Here is a 17,493-nt window from a genome sequence, read left to right as displayed (position 1 = left end):
AAGCCAACTCTGATACAGGTTAGGTATTTGACCTTGGCACTACTGACATTTGGGCAATATAAATCTTTGGTGTGCTAGGCGTGGGGGTGGGGAGGAGGGGGTGGGGGTGGGAGAGAGGAAGTAGTCAACATACTATAAAAAATTTAGAAGCCTCCCTGAACTTTACCTATTAGATGCCTGTCCCTAATAATAGCAAAACAAAATGTCTTTTGACATGGCGAGTGTCTCCTTTAGGAACAAAATGCCCCCCCGATTCAAAATACTAGTTTTTATCATCATGACTACAAAAAAGTCTAAAATATATCTTGGTTAGAACTAAATTAGTTATTTCAATCTTTGTCTAGAGCTGAGCTACACAATAGTCACAGCCACATGAGCACCAGGTCTGTCGCCACTCTCAAAAGAAATGTTCCTGCTGTTGGGCTCAGTAAAAAATTAGTAAAGTCATGGCCCTCTTGGAATACACCTAAAATGGACTTCCTAGCTCCTTCCTATTTGAAGACCCCACATTTATTTTTATATTTATGTTGGACAGAGACAAAGAGAAATTGAGAGGGGAGGGGGAGATAGAGAGGGAAAGAGACAGAGAGACACCTGTAGACCGGCTTCATCACCCATGAAGCTTTCCCCTTGCAGGTGGGGGACTATGGTTTTGAACCCAGGTTCTTGCACACTGTAATGTGTGCACTTAACTAGGTACACCACCACCTGGCCCCCTATTTTTAAATTTTTATTTATAAAAAGGAAACACTGATGGAATCGGGTGGTAGCGCAGTGGGTTAAGTGCACATGGCAAAGCGCAAGGACCTGTGTAAGGACCCCAGTTCGAGTCCCCCGCTCTCCACCTGCAAGGGAGTTGCTTCACAGGCAGTGAAGCAGGTCTGCAGGTGTCTTTCTCTCCCTCTCTCTGTCTTCCCCTCCTCTCTACATTTCTATCCTATCCAACAACGATGACATCTATAACAATAATAATAACTACAACAATAAAACAAGGGCAACAAAAGGAAATAAGTAAATAAATATTAAAAAAATAAAATAAAAAAGCACTGACAAAAAACCATAGGATAAGAGGAGTACACCTCCACACAATTCCCACCAACAGAATTCTGTATCCCATCGCCTCCCCTGGTAGCTTTCCTATTCTTTAACCCTCTGGGAGTATGAACCCAGGGTCATTATGGGGTACAGAAGGTGGAAGGTCTAGCTTCTATAAGGTCTTGCTTCCCCGCTGATTATGGACGTTGTTAGGTCAATCCATACTCACAGCCTGTCTCTCTCTTTCCCTAGTGGGGCAGGGTTCTGGGAAAGCGGGGCTCCAGGATATATTGATGAGGTCATCTGCCCAGGGAAGTCCAGTTGGTATCACTGTAGCATCTGGAACCTGGTGGCTGGAAACGAGTTAATATATAAAGTTGAACCAATTGTTGACTAATCATGAACCTAAAGGCTGGAATATTGCAGATGAAGATTTGGGGTCTCCGTTTTGGAAAAAGCTAGTAGGTCTATTTTAGTTATATTCCAAAGGGGCCATGACTTTACTAGATGTTGCCTGATCTTGACATCTAATATGCAGGTGGACCCAGGTTATCATCTGGGGAGATGATGTTATGGCTAGAAAAAGGACTAGAAAGCTGGATCAGGAGAGTAACTCCCAAATATGGGGAAAGTGTGTAAGTATTGTTGACTGTAAGATTTGATCTGGGGTCCATATTCAGCACAGGAGCCTATGTAGCCTCTGTATCCCTCCCTGTAGGTAAGAGTACATTCTGTGGTCATGAGTAGGAACATTCCAAGCTGCCCCAATATCAGGACCCATCTTCCTCAGGTGGAACATAGTATGTTTGTCCAGTCTCTATTCAAAGGATAGAACATTCTCTACCATTGTTGATCCACACTGGGGGCAAGGGAAGACCCCAAATTTCACATACTGTACTTTTTCCCCCTTTTGTTGCCCTTGTTTTTTTATTGTTGTAGTTATTATTGTTGTAGTTATTATTGTTGTTGTTGTTGTTGGATAGGACAGAGAGAAATGGAGAGGAGGGGAAGAGAGAAAGGGGTAGAGATAGACACCTGCAGACCTGCTTCACCACCTGTGAAGCAACGCCCCTACAGGTGGGGAGCCGGGGGCTCCAACCAGAATCCTTATGCCTATCCTTGCACTTGGTGCCACCTGCGCTTAACTCACTGAGCTACCACCCGACTCCCTTATATACTTTTACCTTTAGGTTCCTGAGCTACCACCCGACTCCCTTATATACTTTTACCTTTAGGTTCCTGGTTATTAAACAAATTGTTCTACTTTATATCTTAACACTTTTCAGCCACCAAGTTGCAGATGCTACCTGACCTCACCAATGTGTCATGAAACTCCACTTTCCCAGAGCCCTACCCCATAAGGGAAAGAGAGAGACAGGCTGAAGATATAGATCGACCTGTCAATGTCCATGTCCAGAAGAGAAGCAATTACAGACGCCAGACCTTCCACCCTCTGCACCCCAAAATGATCCTGGGATCCAGAGGGATAAAGAATAGGGAAACTTCTGGGGGTCCGGCGGTGGAGCAGTGGTTAAGCACACGTGGTGCAAAGTGCAAGGACCAGCACAAGGACCAGCGCAAGGATCCCGGTTCAAGCCCCCAGCTCCCCACCTGCAGGGGAGTGCCTCCACAGGCGGTGAAGCAGGTCTGCAGGTGTCTATCTTTCTCTCCCCCTCTGTCTTCCCCTCCTCTCCATTTCTCTCTGTCCTACCCAACAACGAACAACATCAACAATGGTAATAATGATAACCACAATGAGGCTGCAACAACAAAGGCAACAAAAGGGGGGAAAATGGCCTCCAGGAGTGGTGGATTCATGGTGCAGGCACCGAGTCCAGCAATAACCCTGGAGAAAAAAAAAAAAAAAAAGGGAAACTTCCAAGGGAGGAGAGGGGATACCGAACTCTAGTGGCAGGAAGTGCATGGAATTGTAGCCCTTTTATCCCAGAATCTTGATTTAATGATTGCATTATTAAATCACTAATAAAAATAATTTTTAAAAATGTTCCAATGAGTATACAATATGCACTGGATTTTGAAGATTTGATATAAAAAACAATGTAAAATAATTCAATGTTTTATTTGTAAGCTATTTTGAGTATTCTTAATGGGAAAAAATGAAAATTATGAAAATTAAATTTACTTGTTCATTTCTACTTTAATAGAATTTTTATTGATTTTTGTCTTTGCAGTTTAATACATAAAGTTCTAATATGAATAATTTAAAGATACAAAACTTAATGAATGTAAATGTTTATTTTTCAGAGCTGGGGTCTCATGCATGTGTTATTTCACTGCTTCCAGGTTCACTATTATTTATTTATTTATTTTGGGGGTGGAATGTGGGGTACAATTCCTACCATCAGAGTTTCATATCCCCTCCCCTCAATTAGAAATTTCCCTATTCATATCCCTTTGGGGGTATCCCTTGCTGTCTTAGAGTTTAAGAAGTTTAAGAAGACTATATATAATTATTACTATTACCAAGTTATGTGGGAACTTCATTTACTTTGAAAATCCCATGCTTAGGATTTACTGTACCATACAAGACCTTACCATGATTTATGTCATTTTAAGCTTCATTTTTACTTTTTAATGTGAGTACTAGAAAGTTCTCAGTTACACAAAGTTTCTTATATATATATATACATATATATGAAACTTAAATAATTAAATCATACCACATGTAATGAAATATTCTTTCTATAAATTTTATGTTATTAATAGTTTGTTACAAGATTGTAAGATTACAATGTATAGTTCCACACCACACCGACACCAAATTCTGTATCCCTACACTCACACCTCCCAGAGATAACCACCATAGTTCTTGTAAGTCAAACAGTTTGCTTACATCTGTTTTGTTTGAATTTTTTTTGTTTGTTTTTGGCAAGTTCATATAAATCATATCTCTAGATTCCACATGTAAGTGAAATCATCTGGTAGTTGTCTTTCTTCTCTTCACTTAAAATGAAATAAATTCTTACACATTTCAAGTCAAATCTATGGAAGGCTTTCCATCGTCTATGATATTAGTTCACTTTGAATAATTATAATTCTTTATTATCATGCAAAAAAGATTTTTCTGCTTCCTTAAGCCAACCACTTTTATTCCAGTGCTTTATTCTCAATGTTTCAGTAGGTTCTTTTCTGATTGCTGATTTATCTTCCTTTTGTCCTTTGCTATTCTCCTGCACATCGACTTCCTTCGTACACTCAGGAGCTTTCCTAGTGGGATGTTGAGATGCTGCAGCCTCCATCATACCTAGAAAATCATAAGCAGGAAGAGGAGGTTTCCATTCCTCAGCTGGTAGAATTGCTGAAATGAAAATATAATCAAGGATTAAGTATGAAGAGATATAGAATCATCACATGAACATTCTAGGAAAAGTTTAACTTTAGAGTGGGGGAGGCTGCATAATAACTAGTCAAAAAGTCTTAAATACCTGAGGCTCTAAAGTCCCAGGTTCAGTCTCTGGTACCATCATAAGCCAGAGCTAAGCAGTGCTTTGGCAAAAATAAACGCTAAAATTATTTCTATCTTTATTAGATTTTCTTTTAAAAAGTGTCTCCTGCTGTATGGAGAGTCCTTAAGCAGATAAAAATTGAATTATCTTATGATACAACAATACCACTCTTAGGAATTTATCCAAAGGACATGCAAACACTAATTTGCACTAATATGCACTAGTATGCACCCTTATGCTCAGAGCTGCATTATTCACAATAGCCTGAGTAGAAGTGGCCCAAATTCCCATGGACAGATGACTGGCTAAAGAAATTATAGAATATATATTTCATGGAATACTACTTTTTGGTCAAAATGATGATATTGTGTCATTTAGGACAAAATGGATGGAACTGGAGGTGATTATACTGAGTGAAACAAGTAAGGGGATGAATGACTAATGGATGGTCTTGGTCAAGAGAACTGATACAAATAAACTTGCAAAATAAATAAATTTATAAAACAAGCAAACATAATGTTTCTGAGACTTTATGAGAACTCTGATTATCTTTAAGAAGTGGTATGGTGGGGACATCGAACTTTGGTGGTGGCCGCAGTGTGGAACTATATCCTATAATCTTATAATCTTGTAACCCACTATAAATCACAAATACACAATTTTTTTTAAAAGTCTCCTGCTTGCCTCCCTAGGCACACTGTTACCTTTATTATTAATAGGAAATATTTCTTATCAATAATTCCTAAAGGAATTTTTGAAATTATTAGATAAATATTTCCTTAAAATTTAAAGTATTTCTATTCATGAAGCCTTTAATATTCTTTGTACAAACTTTATGAAATAAAGCTTATATTAGTAATAATTATAACAAAGAAAAACTAAAAATGAATAATATCTTAGGTTTCAAACTAGTGACTCATAACAATATTTTATTTTGGTTTTTCCTTTTTTTTTTTTTTTATCTGAATCCTGCATGGCTCTGGCTACTGATGACGCTTGAGGGCTGAGCCTAATCCTCTTGCATGCAAGTTTTGTGTAAAACTACCATAGTGCATATCCATGGTCCTTAACATTATTTTAAAACATAAGCTAGTAGAAGAGGTAAACTAACTAAAGCTGAAAACATGTGTGATAAATGAGTTCATTTTACTTAACAGATGACACCATTTTAGAATCTAGTTTTCTATTTAAATACCATTGTGAAAAATAAACTAAATAAGATGCAAAGTAAACTTTTAAAAATAAATTCTAGGATAAGAGAGAGAGCTCACTGGGTAGAACAATATATGCTATACTATGTATGTGACCCAGATTTGAACCCTGGCACCACATGGAAAGAGCAAGCTCAAGGGCTATGGTGTTTCCCACTCTTTCTGTCTCTCTGTCTGAATGAAAAGGCAGCTCAGAGCAGTGAAATTGCACACAGTGAAAATGCCCATGATCAGTGGGTAAGCAATTCCAGAAGCTAGATGTTTCACCTTCTGTACCCCATAATGACCCTGGGTCTATACCCAGAGGGATAAAGAATAGGGAAGCTATCAAGGAAGGGGATTGGATATGGAGCTCTGGGGGTGGGCATTGTGTGGAAATGTATCCCTCTTATGCTATAGTCTTGTCAATATTTCCATTTTATAAATAATTTTTTTTTAATTTAGACTGCTCCTGTAATTGTTTCAGAATCTAGTGTTGCCAGGATAGCAAGTTCACAATGGCAAATGGTTAAAATATCACTTTTAATAGAATGAACAGGTGAAGGTTAAGAATAGTCATGCAACCTATAGGTAAAATATCATTATCAAAAATATTATAGTATCTCTAAGAAATATCTAATGTGAAGCAAAGCAAATATTTAGCAATATATTTTTTTTTCAAGGTAAACACTGCAACCTAGTGGTCTGATGACAATAATGCCTGAAATTGAACATCCCAATTCTTCTAAATACTTGCTAAGGAAACTCTACAAAAGTCATTTATTTTCCCAATTGCATAAACAAACAAACAAACAAACTGGGAAGGCCCAAAGAAGACAGATCCCAAAAACCAAATTCTGGTTGGTTTTAACAAATGACACTCAATGCTTAAACAACTGGGAGAAGTCTAAGGTCACCAGATAGAGGACTATAAAAGTTGGATAAGGGCAAGAGACTGGCTCACTTAATAATGGCCCTTTTGGTCAATATCACAACAACTCATTATCTGAGGACCTAGTTAGAAATCTTTGGACTCCCACACAAATATAATGGGCCTAGACTTCTAATGGGTCCCTCTCTCTACCACCACTGGTCATTTTCATCAGGAACATCATCATAAGCCCTCTTGTGGGCCCTCCCAGGACCTTGCCCTCACCATAAAGCAGCAATGGTAGGGATAGCTCTCCCTTTGGAGACTGGGGCTATCCCACCCTGCCACTCTAAGACCGGTCCTGAAATTAGTGCAGTCTGCAATGTTCCTAGCTGTGACCATGAGCTACAAGCTCAGACCAACAGGGACTCAGAGGCTACATAGGCTCTGGTGCTAAATATACATATATATGCAGGCCCTGGAGCAGGTGTATCGAGGTAAATAGTTCATTGTATCCACAGAATTTTTTTTCAAGAATGGGAGCTACTCACTGCCCTAATCCAAATATCTAGCCCTTTTCTCTACTTTGACACCATTTTCTCAGACAATATATATATTTTTTAATTTCTTTATTGGGGAATTAATGTTTTACATTTGAGAGTAAATACAATAGTCTGTACATGCATAACATTTCTCAGCTTTCCATATAACAATACAACCCCCACTAGGTCCTCTGTCATCCTTTTTGGACCTGTATTCTCCATCCCACCCCCAACCCCAGAGTCTTTTACTTTGGTGCAATACACCAATTCCAGTTCAGGTACTACTTGTGTTTTCTTTTCTGATCTTGTTTTTCAACTTCTGCCTGAGCATGAGATCATCCCATATTCATCCTTCTGTTTCTGACTTATTTCACTTAACATGATTTCTTCAAGCTCCATCCAAGATCAGCTGAAAATGGTGAAGTCACCATTTTTTACAGCTGAGTAGTATTCCATTGTGTATATATACCACAACTTGCTCAACCACTCGTATGTTGTTGGACACCTGGGTTGCTTCCAGGTTTTGGCTATTACAAACTGTGCTAAGAACATATGTGTACACAGATCTTTTTGGATGGATGTGTTAGGTTCCTTAGGATATATCCCCAGGAAAGGAACTGCATTATCATAGGATAGGTCCATTTCTAGCCTTCTGAGAGTTCTCCATAGAGGCTGGGCCAATTTACATTCCCACCAGCAGTGCAGGAGGGTTCCTTTGACCCCACAACCTCTCCAGCATTTGCTGCAACTACCTTTTCCGATGTATGACATTCTCACAGGAGTGAGGTGGTATCTCATTGTTGTCTTTATTTGCATTTCTCTGACAAATCAAAGACTTGGAACATTTTGTTATGTGTTTCTCAGCCATTTGGATCTCTTCTGTGGTGAGTATTCTGTCCATGTCCTTTCCCCATTTTTGGATGGGGCTGTTTTCTTGTTGTTGAGTTTGGCAAGCTCTTTATATATTTGGTTAGTAAATTCTTTCTCAGACAATATTTTTATCCAACTTCAGGCTAGCTACCAAACTCAAACAAAACTGTAATAATTGTGTGCTCCCAGGAACATGCCTAAAATGGACTTTCTAGCTTTCTTCTACCCTAAGATCCCTAATCTCATCTGTCCTATATCTACTTTTTGGCTCCTGTTCATTAACCATTTTGTCTCAGTTTATGTCCTGCTACCTTCCAGACACCAAGTTGCAGATGCTACCATGATTCCATCTTGACATCTCTGGGCAGACGACCTCACCAGTATGTCCTGGAACCTCTTGCCTCTCCAGAGCTCTGGCCCACGAGGGAAAGATAGAAATAGGCTGGTGGGGAGTTGGGCAGTAGTGCAACAGGTTAAGCACACATGGAGTGAAGCCCAAGGACCAGCGTAAGGATCCCGGTTCGAGCTCTGGTTCCCAACCTGCAGGGGTGTTGCTTCACAGGTGGTGAAGCAGGTCTACAGGTGTCTATCTTTCTCTCCCCCTCTCTGTCTTCATTTCTCTCTGTCCTATCCAACAACAATGACATCAATAAGAACAATAATAACTACAACAACAATAAAAATAACAAGGGCAACAAAAGGGAAATATGTGTGTGTGTGTGTGTGTGTGTGTGTGTATGTGTGTGTATAAAACATTGCTATAAAAAAATTTAAAAAAAAAGAAGCAGGCTAGTGGTATGGATTAACCTGCCAATGCCCATGTCCAGCGGAGAAGCAATTACAGAAGTCAGAACTCCTACCTTCTACACCCCAGAAATAACTTTGACCCATACTCCCAGCAGGGGAGAAGTGATAGGAGTTAGAAGATAAGAGGGCTCTGAACTCCAGCTTCATCAGCACCTGGAGAAAGAGGAGGAAAAGGAGAGGGACACATGGAGGTAGTAATGTTGTCATAAGTGGCTTGGAGAAGAAGAGAGGATTGGATCAAGAAGAAAAAGGGGGAAATTATGTATAAATGTAGACAGATAGTTGTAGAGCTGATGCTTGGCCCATGTCCTACAACCTTAGGAGAACTGTGGTGGCTTACAGTGGGGAGACTGAAGATTCAGAACCCTGGTGGTGGGAGTGGATTTAAACCCCTGTTGACATGTTATTTTGTAAATCAATATTAAATCACTAATAAAACTTTTTAAAAACTACACTATCATTGTATTTTTGTGAGAAAGTCATTATTCTCAAGTTATTAACAATACTACAACATTGATTATGCGGCTTTACCAGGCATTACTTAACCTTTACAATCCCACAAGGTTAAGGACAGTTGTCAATTTTAATTTTATAGATAAGAACATCAAGACCTAGAAGAGGTTATAAAAATTCACCAAAGTATAAATCTCAAATGTGAATGGCCAGTGACCATAATTCATAGAAATTAAGTTGCAGAAGTGGGAGCAAAGGGACAAGAAGCACCTCTGGCACCACCTTACTGACTAAGGCTGTTTCAAGAGTGTCTACATAGTGAGTAATAGCCATAGAAAGGACTCTTCCAGATTAAACTAAACAATATTGTCATTTTAATCAATTAATTTTACACATTCCCTAGAAAAATATTAAAACTAATAAACTCAGAAAATTATTAAGACTTAAAAGTAATGTACCCAGTGAGATAAGTCAGAAAGAGAAGGGTGAGTATGTGATAATCTCACTCATAGATAGAAGTTGAAAAATAAGAACAGAAGGGAAAATACAAAGCAGAACTTAGATTGGAGTTGGTGTATTGCACTAAAGTAAAAGATTCTGGGATGAGGGGGAGGGATTAGGTCATGGAACATGATGGCAGAGGACCTAGTGGGGGCTGAATTGTTATGTGGAAAATTGAGGAATGTTACACATGTACAAACTGCTATATTTTGCAGTCAACTGTAAACCATTAATCCCCCAATAAAGAAACTTTAAAAAAATGTACCCAAGGGGGTCTGGCGGTAGCGCAGCGGGTTAAGTGCACATGATGCAAAGCACAAGGACCCGATCCCAGTTCCAACCCCCACCTGCAGGGGAGGCGGTGAAGCAGGTCTGCAGGTGTCTATCTTTCTCTCCCCGTCTCTGTCTTCACCTCCTCTCTCAAATTCTCTCTGTCCTACCCAACAACAAACGACATCAACAACAACAATAATAACCACAACATGGCTACAACAACAAGGGCAAAAAAAGGGAGGAAAAATGGCCTCCAGGAGCAGTGGATTCATGGTATGGGCACTGAGCCCCAGCAATAACCCTGGAGGAAAAAAAAAAAAAGTACCCTGAATAGCTAAAATAACTTTGGGGATGAAGCACAAAGTTGGAGGAATTAAGTTTCTCAATTTATAACCAACTAGAAAGTTGGTGTGCTCATGACCGTTTGACACTGCGACAAGTTAGACATGAGCACATTATACATGCAGCACTTCTCACAAAAAGAAACAATCCAGATGCCCATCAACTGATAAGTAAATGATAGATGTGAATATAAAAATAAATAAGCTACTGTTTCATGCTAGAACATACATGATTCTTGAAAACTTTATGCCAGGTGAAAATACAGAAAGTAAACTAGAGGTTGCCAGGAGCAGGAGAGGGGGAAATGGTATGGGGTTTTTTTGTTTGTTTGTTTTTTTATAATTTTTATTGATGAAAAGGTCCTGGAATTCAATGGTGGTAGTGGTTGCACAGTCTCATGAATATAATAAAAACCACTGAAATGTACATTCTAAAAGGTTAGTTTTTATGGTCTGTGAATTATGTTTAAATATAAAAATGCCAATCTACAGGCCGTTAGTCAAAACTACCTAGTAGTATAGGTCACCTGAAAAAGAACATGTATGCTGCAAAGACTGATCTCTAAAACATGATACATAAATATAAGGTAGAGTTATAGTGTGCATACTGTGCATAGTGCCCAAGTTGATACAGTGATGAATTATAGGTTGCATGTCAAAACTACACACATTTTTTATTTTCAAGCAAAAGTCATGCATTAGGATCAAAACATTATAATATAGTTCTTCTGGTATGCAATAACAAAATTACTGAGTAGTATCTTAGGAGACTTTTTATTATATCAAATTTCACTCTAACTCTTGGATAAACTAATGGTGCATGTTACTAAAAGTTTTTTTTATTACAGAAATAGTTCTGCTGTTGCCACAACTGTATAAAATGGTAAATATTAAATATAAAGTAATGTAACTACAGGTGTAAATCCACATGTGGTTGAGACTATTAGAGACTATGGAGAGGCCTAAGCTAGCTAGCATCATAAATTTTGCATCAGTCTATGTAGTTCAAAAACTTGGAGTCTGGTATAGAAGAGATGCAGATTAATTTACTGGTTAATCATATGACTTTAAACTAGTTACTTACCTCTTCTACAGGAAGTAATACTCTATATGAGTCTTCTAAGAATTAAGTAAGATATTGTATGTAAATCACTTAGAATTATCCTACGCATCTAGTGAGTATTCATGTCTGTGACTACCATTAAATTTAATAAAATGCTACTTTATATAATAATGTCTGCCACAAAGCAGACTTCCCATAAACAAAACTATGTGCACATACCTATCAATATTTAGAAATATTAAAGTTACACTCATTCTAACATTCACTGGCTATAATTCAAATTTTAGAATCTAAAGATCAAAATACAAAACTGTGGGTTCGAGCCCCCAGCTTCCCACCTGCAGGGAAGTCCCTTCACAGGTGGTGAAGCAGGGCTGCAGATGTCTAACTTTCTCTTCCCCCTCTGTCTCCCTTCCTCTCTCCATTTCTCTCTGTCCTATCCAATGACAGCAACAACAATAATAATAATAACCACAACAATGATAAAAACAACAAGGGCAACAAAAGGGGAAAAAAATAGTCTCCAGGAGTTGTGGATTTGTGGTGCAGGCACTGAGCCCCTGCAATAACCCTGGAGGCAAAAAAAAAAAAAGGGAGTTGGCGGTAGCGCCGTGGGTTAAGGCGCAGGTGGCGCAAAGCACAAGGACTGGCATAAGGATCCCGGTTTGAGCCCCCAGCTCCCCACCTACAGGGGAGTCGCTTCATAGGCAGTGAAGCAGGTCTGCAGGTGTCTTTCTCTCCCTCTCTCTGTCTTCCCCTCCTCTCTCCATTTCTCTCTGTCCTATCCAACAACAACATCAATAACAACAACAATAACTACAACAACAATAAAACAAGGGCAACAAAAGGGAATAAATAAATATTTTAAAAAATTTTTTTAAACTGTGCATATTAAACAAAGCAGAAAACTTACTGATATGGCTTTCTAGTCCTGCTTCTAACTTCTTAAGCCACAATAAAAGGTTTTGTTCAGTTACAGCTTGATCTGCAGGAAATGCAAATACATGGCCACCAGAATGCAAATCCACAAGAACAAGAAGAGGAAGAGGTGGCAAGACATCAAAATACGACTGCAAAATTTCTTTCCCCACAGGAGTATTCTGCCTACAAAGGAAACAATTAAAAACACTAATTAATAATTCTATAAAAATTAGGGAAATAATATTTTGGAGGACATTAACCTTTGTAATATCATGCTTGTAAGTTTTATTTTATGAAAATATGTGTTCTAGAAGCCAGGAGATCTGTAATCTTCGATTAATAATCAGATTCTTAACAAGTTTACATTAACATGGACACTGCTTCTCTTAGGAGAAAAAAGGGAGGCATACTTCAAAACATTATCATTTTAAGTTTGATAGTAGTGTTTATCATTGTTTTGTATAACTGAAGTTTACTAGTGGAGCACAACTTAAATATTCTCATCCTCCTCAATGTATATGTGTGTGTACACGTGTGGTAACACATCTAATTAGATGTGGCAAATCTTTCATGATACGTAAATACAAATTATTATGCTATACACTTCAAATATCTTACTGTTTTCCTCATCAATTATTTATCAATCAAGATGATCTTAAAAACATGTCACATGGCATAAAATTTCATAGAATAGATATAAATCTAAAATAAGTTCACCTTGGAACATTTTAAGTTTAGTTACTAAAATATCATAATAATCAACATACACTGGTTCCATGCTACTAACTCCAAAAGTAGATTTCAAGTGTCACTTCCTAATTAAAATATAATAATAATTGAACTTTATTTACCTTTTTCTCATTAAATATATAAATATACCTACAGATTTAACCAGCAAGGAGTAAATGAATCCAAATGCTTCTCTTTTATCAGCATCAATACTGCTTTTCTATATTGAATACTTATGCTACCATCACTAAATAAAATAAGTAGTGGCTTCTGAAGTCTTAAATAAGTAGGAAGAGTTTCCACAGTGATTTCTGGCTGTTAAAATAAAAAAGACAAAAAAGGGAGAGGGGTTATGATGATGCATAAACTAAAAAATTATGGTCAAGTCACTTATGCAATTTTAATCTGCAAAATGTAAATAATAAAATTTTTATTTAAGTACAGATATTCCTATAATAATAATTGAGTCTTGACAGCTTTTATAACTCAATATACTTAATATTTATAAGGAGTTATTTTCAAAATAAAACTGTTAGCACATTTTCCCATTCACTGGGATTTCACTGCTATTGACTAAAGACAGAAATAAGAGACAGAGAAGGAAAGACATTACTGTACTTAAATTTTGCAGTAGGGTGGAGACTGAACTTGAACCTGGATTGTATACATGATAAGCTATCTCATCACTCCTGCTAATACATTTTAAAAAATAAATTAACGTAAAGGAGCTCTTATTTTTTTTATAAGGATATACCCTTTCTTTTTTATTGAATACTGGTTCACAAAATTTTAAGATAATACAAGTGTAATTCCCCAACTGTTCCCACTCTCAGAGTTCTGTGTCCCTATCCTTTTCCAGAGGAAACTGCAATAGTTCTCCCCAGGTGACAGATATGGGCTGACTATTTATCAGTGTCTATATATATATTTGTTTCTATCCATTGAAATATTTTTTGCCCATTTTTATTCACTTCTACTGTCCTACTTCCACTTCCTTTTAGAAAGTGCCTATGCCTAGAATATAGCATTTCTATTAACATCTTACGTTAGAATCTGTATATCTTGGTATATCTTTCCTCTATAAGATCCTTGAAAAAAAATGCAAAATGGGCTTTTAAATTATAACAATCCTTTGGGGAATGAAGGCATGGCTCCACGGTAGAGCACCTTCCTACATGCATGAGACCCTGGGTTTATACCAGTACCATATAAGAGAACAACAAAGGCACAAAAAAGGAAAAAATGAATATAGAGTTATATTGATGGTGGAATAATACTCTGAGGCACATTTCTGTCTTTCTCATAAACAAATTAAATTAAAATATTGTGTTTGGTGGCCTCAGAAGTGGTGCAGTGGTAGGGCTCTGGACTTAGAAGCATGAGGTCCTATGTTCAGATCCCTAGCATTGTATATGCTAGAGTGCTTCTCTGACCTCTGTCTCTGTCTCACAAAATAAATAAATATTAAAAATAAAAAATAACTAGGAGGGGGGGCAGTTCAGTGGCAAACTACACATGTAAGACTGAGTTCAATTTCTGGAACCACCTAAATAATAAGTTTAAATACATAAATGCACATATTATATATAGTTGTTATCTAAAATTATTTAAAAATAAAATTTTAATTTTCAACAGTATGGATTTAGCAAAATAAAAATATGCTAAAGAACATTAAAGACAAATATTACCTATTTCAGATTTTAAAAAAATAAGAGAATTATAAGAAAACTTTAAAAAATATATTTATTTATTCCCTTTTGTTGCCTTTGTCTTATTGTTGTAGTTATTATTGTTGTTACTGATGTAGTCATTGTTAGATAGGACAGAGAGAAATGGAGAGAGGAGGGGAAGACAGAGAGGGGGAGAGAGAGACAGACAATGTTAATAAATCTAAGATTTAATATAGCAATGAGTTTTGGGCACCTGCCATTTTCCAGGTTTTTTTTCATATCAGCTTACTTTCAGGACTTACCTGTGAGTTATATTAAGTCATCCTATATCAAATAAATAATCCCCAACCTACTTATAAGCAAGCCAATACCAAGACATAGATTTGCTAAAAGTCAAACAGCTAAAGAAGGAAAAGGTGAAACTAGAACCAGTATCCTAGTACACTAACAAGTTTACCCTCTTAGTGGTGCCAACCACCTCTGAATTCAGTATTAGTTTATCCTCAAACACCAAACTTCAGTATATGTTGGGTTATCAGAAAAGTCATAATGCATTTTTGCATAGAAAAACAGAAAAGTACAAAGAAAAAAAAACAGAAAAGTACATACATCATGACTTTTCTGACAACCCACTACTTCTTCCAGTTCTCAAAAGTCATTCTTTTGTCAATTTCATTTTCCATCAAATTCTTACTCTTTCCCACTTAAAAAATCCTCGCTGACAAATCTTTGATCCCTACTTCTCCAAATTATCCTAAATAATTGTCATTAAAGTATAGCCATTTTATTTTGAGCTTAAAATTTAATGTTTATAACATTATGACAATATAAAAACAGGATATTCAGTACTTATAGCTGTTAATATATATTTATGACAGTTTAAAGAAAATTATGGGGAAAGATTTGCAAACAGTAAAGCAAAGCTCTAGGTGTTTCTATCTCTTTCCCTCTCTATCTCCCCCTTCTCTCTCAATCTGTCTCTACCCAATAAATAAATAAAATACATTTAAAAAGAAAGGAAAATGGCTTTCTGTAATCCATGTGCTTTCTACCTAGATTTCAGTCTAAATTCAGTACTTCAATTGGATATCAGCCACACTACTGTCAACAAGAAGAAAGATCCAGAAACATGTACAATTATGGCAGTGGACTAGAGAAGCTGTGTGCATAATGAGTGGACAATAAAACACAGTGAAGTAAAACAAAACCCAATGAATCTGCAGCTTACAAAATAACATGCCTGCACTGTGCCAACAAAAAGTGGAAAACTGTGTACTGAAATATATTATCTTTGAAAAATATAGATGTTCTTATTTCAGATAACATCTTTATTATAAATGATACTCACAAATGTCTCCAGTGATGCATCTGTTATTATTTGAACTATGTCTTGTGTATGGGTGTTAGCCAATGGAACAGCCTCTATTTTGCCTTCTTTGTGTCTAACAAGGAGTAGGGCTGGGAGACTCACAGCATATCTATTTGACCTATGGAATGATGTAGTATTAAAATTTCCAACCACAATATAACAAGTTATCAAAAACATGAACAATAGAGGGGTTGGGAGGGAGTGGGAAAGAAAAAAGCATGAATAGTTAAAACAGGAGATGAGTACAGGTCACAAATAGAAGCTTCATACTAAGGGGGGGGGGTGAAGAATTTCCCAACTGAATTTTCCATGTAAGGCTACCTGAAAAGTTCTTGAGCCTTGATAAATTAAATTGACAGAAAGTAACAGATAATAATCTCCTCAGATTTTGTGGACAATGTACTTATCAAAAAAACATCTAAACAATTCAAAACACACTAAATAGTTCTCTACCTTTTTTCCAAAAAAAAATGTAAAACTACCTTTTTGTTTACTTACTTTATGAGAAAAAAAGATAGAAGAGATATCATAGTACTATTCGTCTCACACATAGGATGGTGATGAGCCTGTGGTCTCTGGGTAATGTAAGCTCTGTGCTCAGGTAGGTGAGCTACTTCCTCTCTATCTTCTTAGACTGTTCAACAAATTGTTAAGCAAGGAGATGGGCATTTATTAGCAACCTACTAGGCACTACGCTAGAAGCTTTTATGTGTGTTTTTATTTAATGCTCAAAATAGCTCCATAAAGTAGTTACTATAACCCGCACTTTATTATAAGGAAACTAAGACTCCAGAGTGATAAATAACAGAGAAAGAATTCCAGCTGAGGTACTCCATCCAGGTTTAAGACGTGTGCTCTTTCCACTCAGAGCTCTAATCTACTTCCTCCCATAATCTTTACTTTTAACTTAAATTTAAAAAATTAGGGGCTGTCAAAATAGCTCACTTGGTTGGACACTTGCTTTGCCATGAATGCTGCCCAGGTCCAATAGCCGGGTATACCATATGGGGATTCCATGGCCATAAGAAAAATTTTAGTATTGTGGTATTTGTTTGTGTTTCACCAAAAAAAGTTGACCCAGAGAAAGGAAGGAAGGAAGGAAGGAAGGAAGGAAGGAAGGAAGGAAGGAAGGAAGGAAGGAAGGAAGGGAGGGAGGGAGGGAGGGAGGAAAGAGAGGAAGGAAGGAGAGGAAGGAAGGAGAGGAAGGAAGGAAGGAAGGAAGGGAGGGAGGGAGGGAGGGAGGGAGGAAAGAGAGGAAGGAAGAAAGGGAGGAGAGGAAGGAGAGGAAGGAAGGAAGGAAGGGAGGGAGGGAGGGAAGGAGAGGGGGAGGAAGGAAGGGAGGGAGAGAGGGAGGAAGGAAAGAAAGGAGGGAGGGAGGGAAAGAGGGCAGG

General features: G+C 37.4%; 1 protein-coding gene across 4 annotated transcripts in view; it reads right to left on the bottom strand.

Annotated features, from left to right (window-relative positions):
• Window positions 1-3,720: 3,720 nt before the first annotated feature.
• TXNDC16 (thioredoxin domain containing 16) overlaps window positions 3,721-17,493 on the bottom strand; it is a 104,275-nt gene continuing 90,502 nt past the window's right edge. For 3 of the 4 annotated variants that reach the window (XM_060174958.1, XM_060174957.1, XM_060174960.1), the window contains 4 exons: window positions 16,082-16,220; window positions 13,218-13,378; window positions 12,327-12,517; window positions 3,721-4,354 (listed from right to left, as the gene is read on the bottom strand). In XM_060174958.1, coding sequence (XP_060030941.1) covers window positions 4,086-4,354; window positions 12,327-12,517; window positions 13,218-13,378; window positions 16,082-16,220 — 760 coding nt within the window. In that variant the 3' untranslated portion in view covers window positions 3,721-4,085. Of the gene's footprint in view, window positions 4,355-8,165; window positions 8,389-12,326; window positions 12,518-13,217; window positions 13,379-16,081; window positions 16,221-17,493 lie in introns of those variants that run through there. The other variant, XM_060174959.1, reaches the window with a different exon arrangement.

The sequence above is a fragment of the Erinaceus europaeus genome, chromosome 16 (assembly GCF_950295315.1).
Source record: "Erinaceus europaeus chromosome 16, mEriEur2.1, whole genome shotgun sequence".
NCBI lineage: Eukaryota > Metazoa > Chordata > Mammalia > Eulipotyphla > Erinaceidae > Erinaceus > Erinaceus europaeus.
Note: the sequence above shows the minus strand (reverse complement) of the source record. Positions and strands in the feature narration are given on the sequence as shown.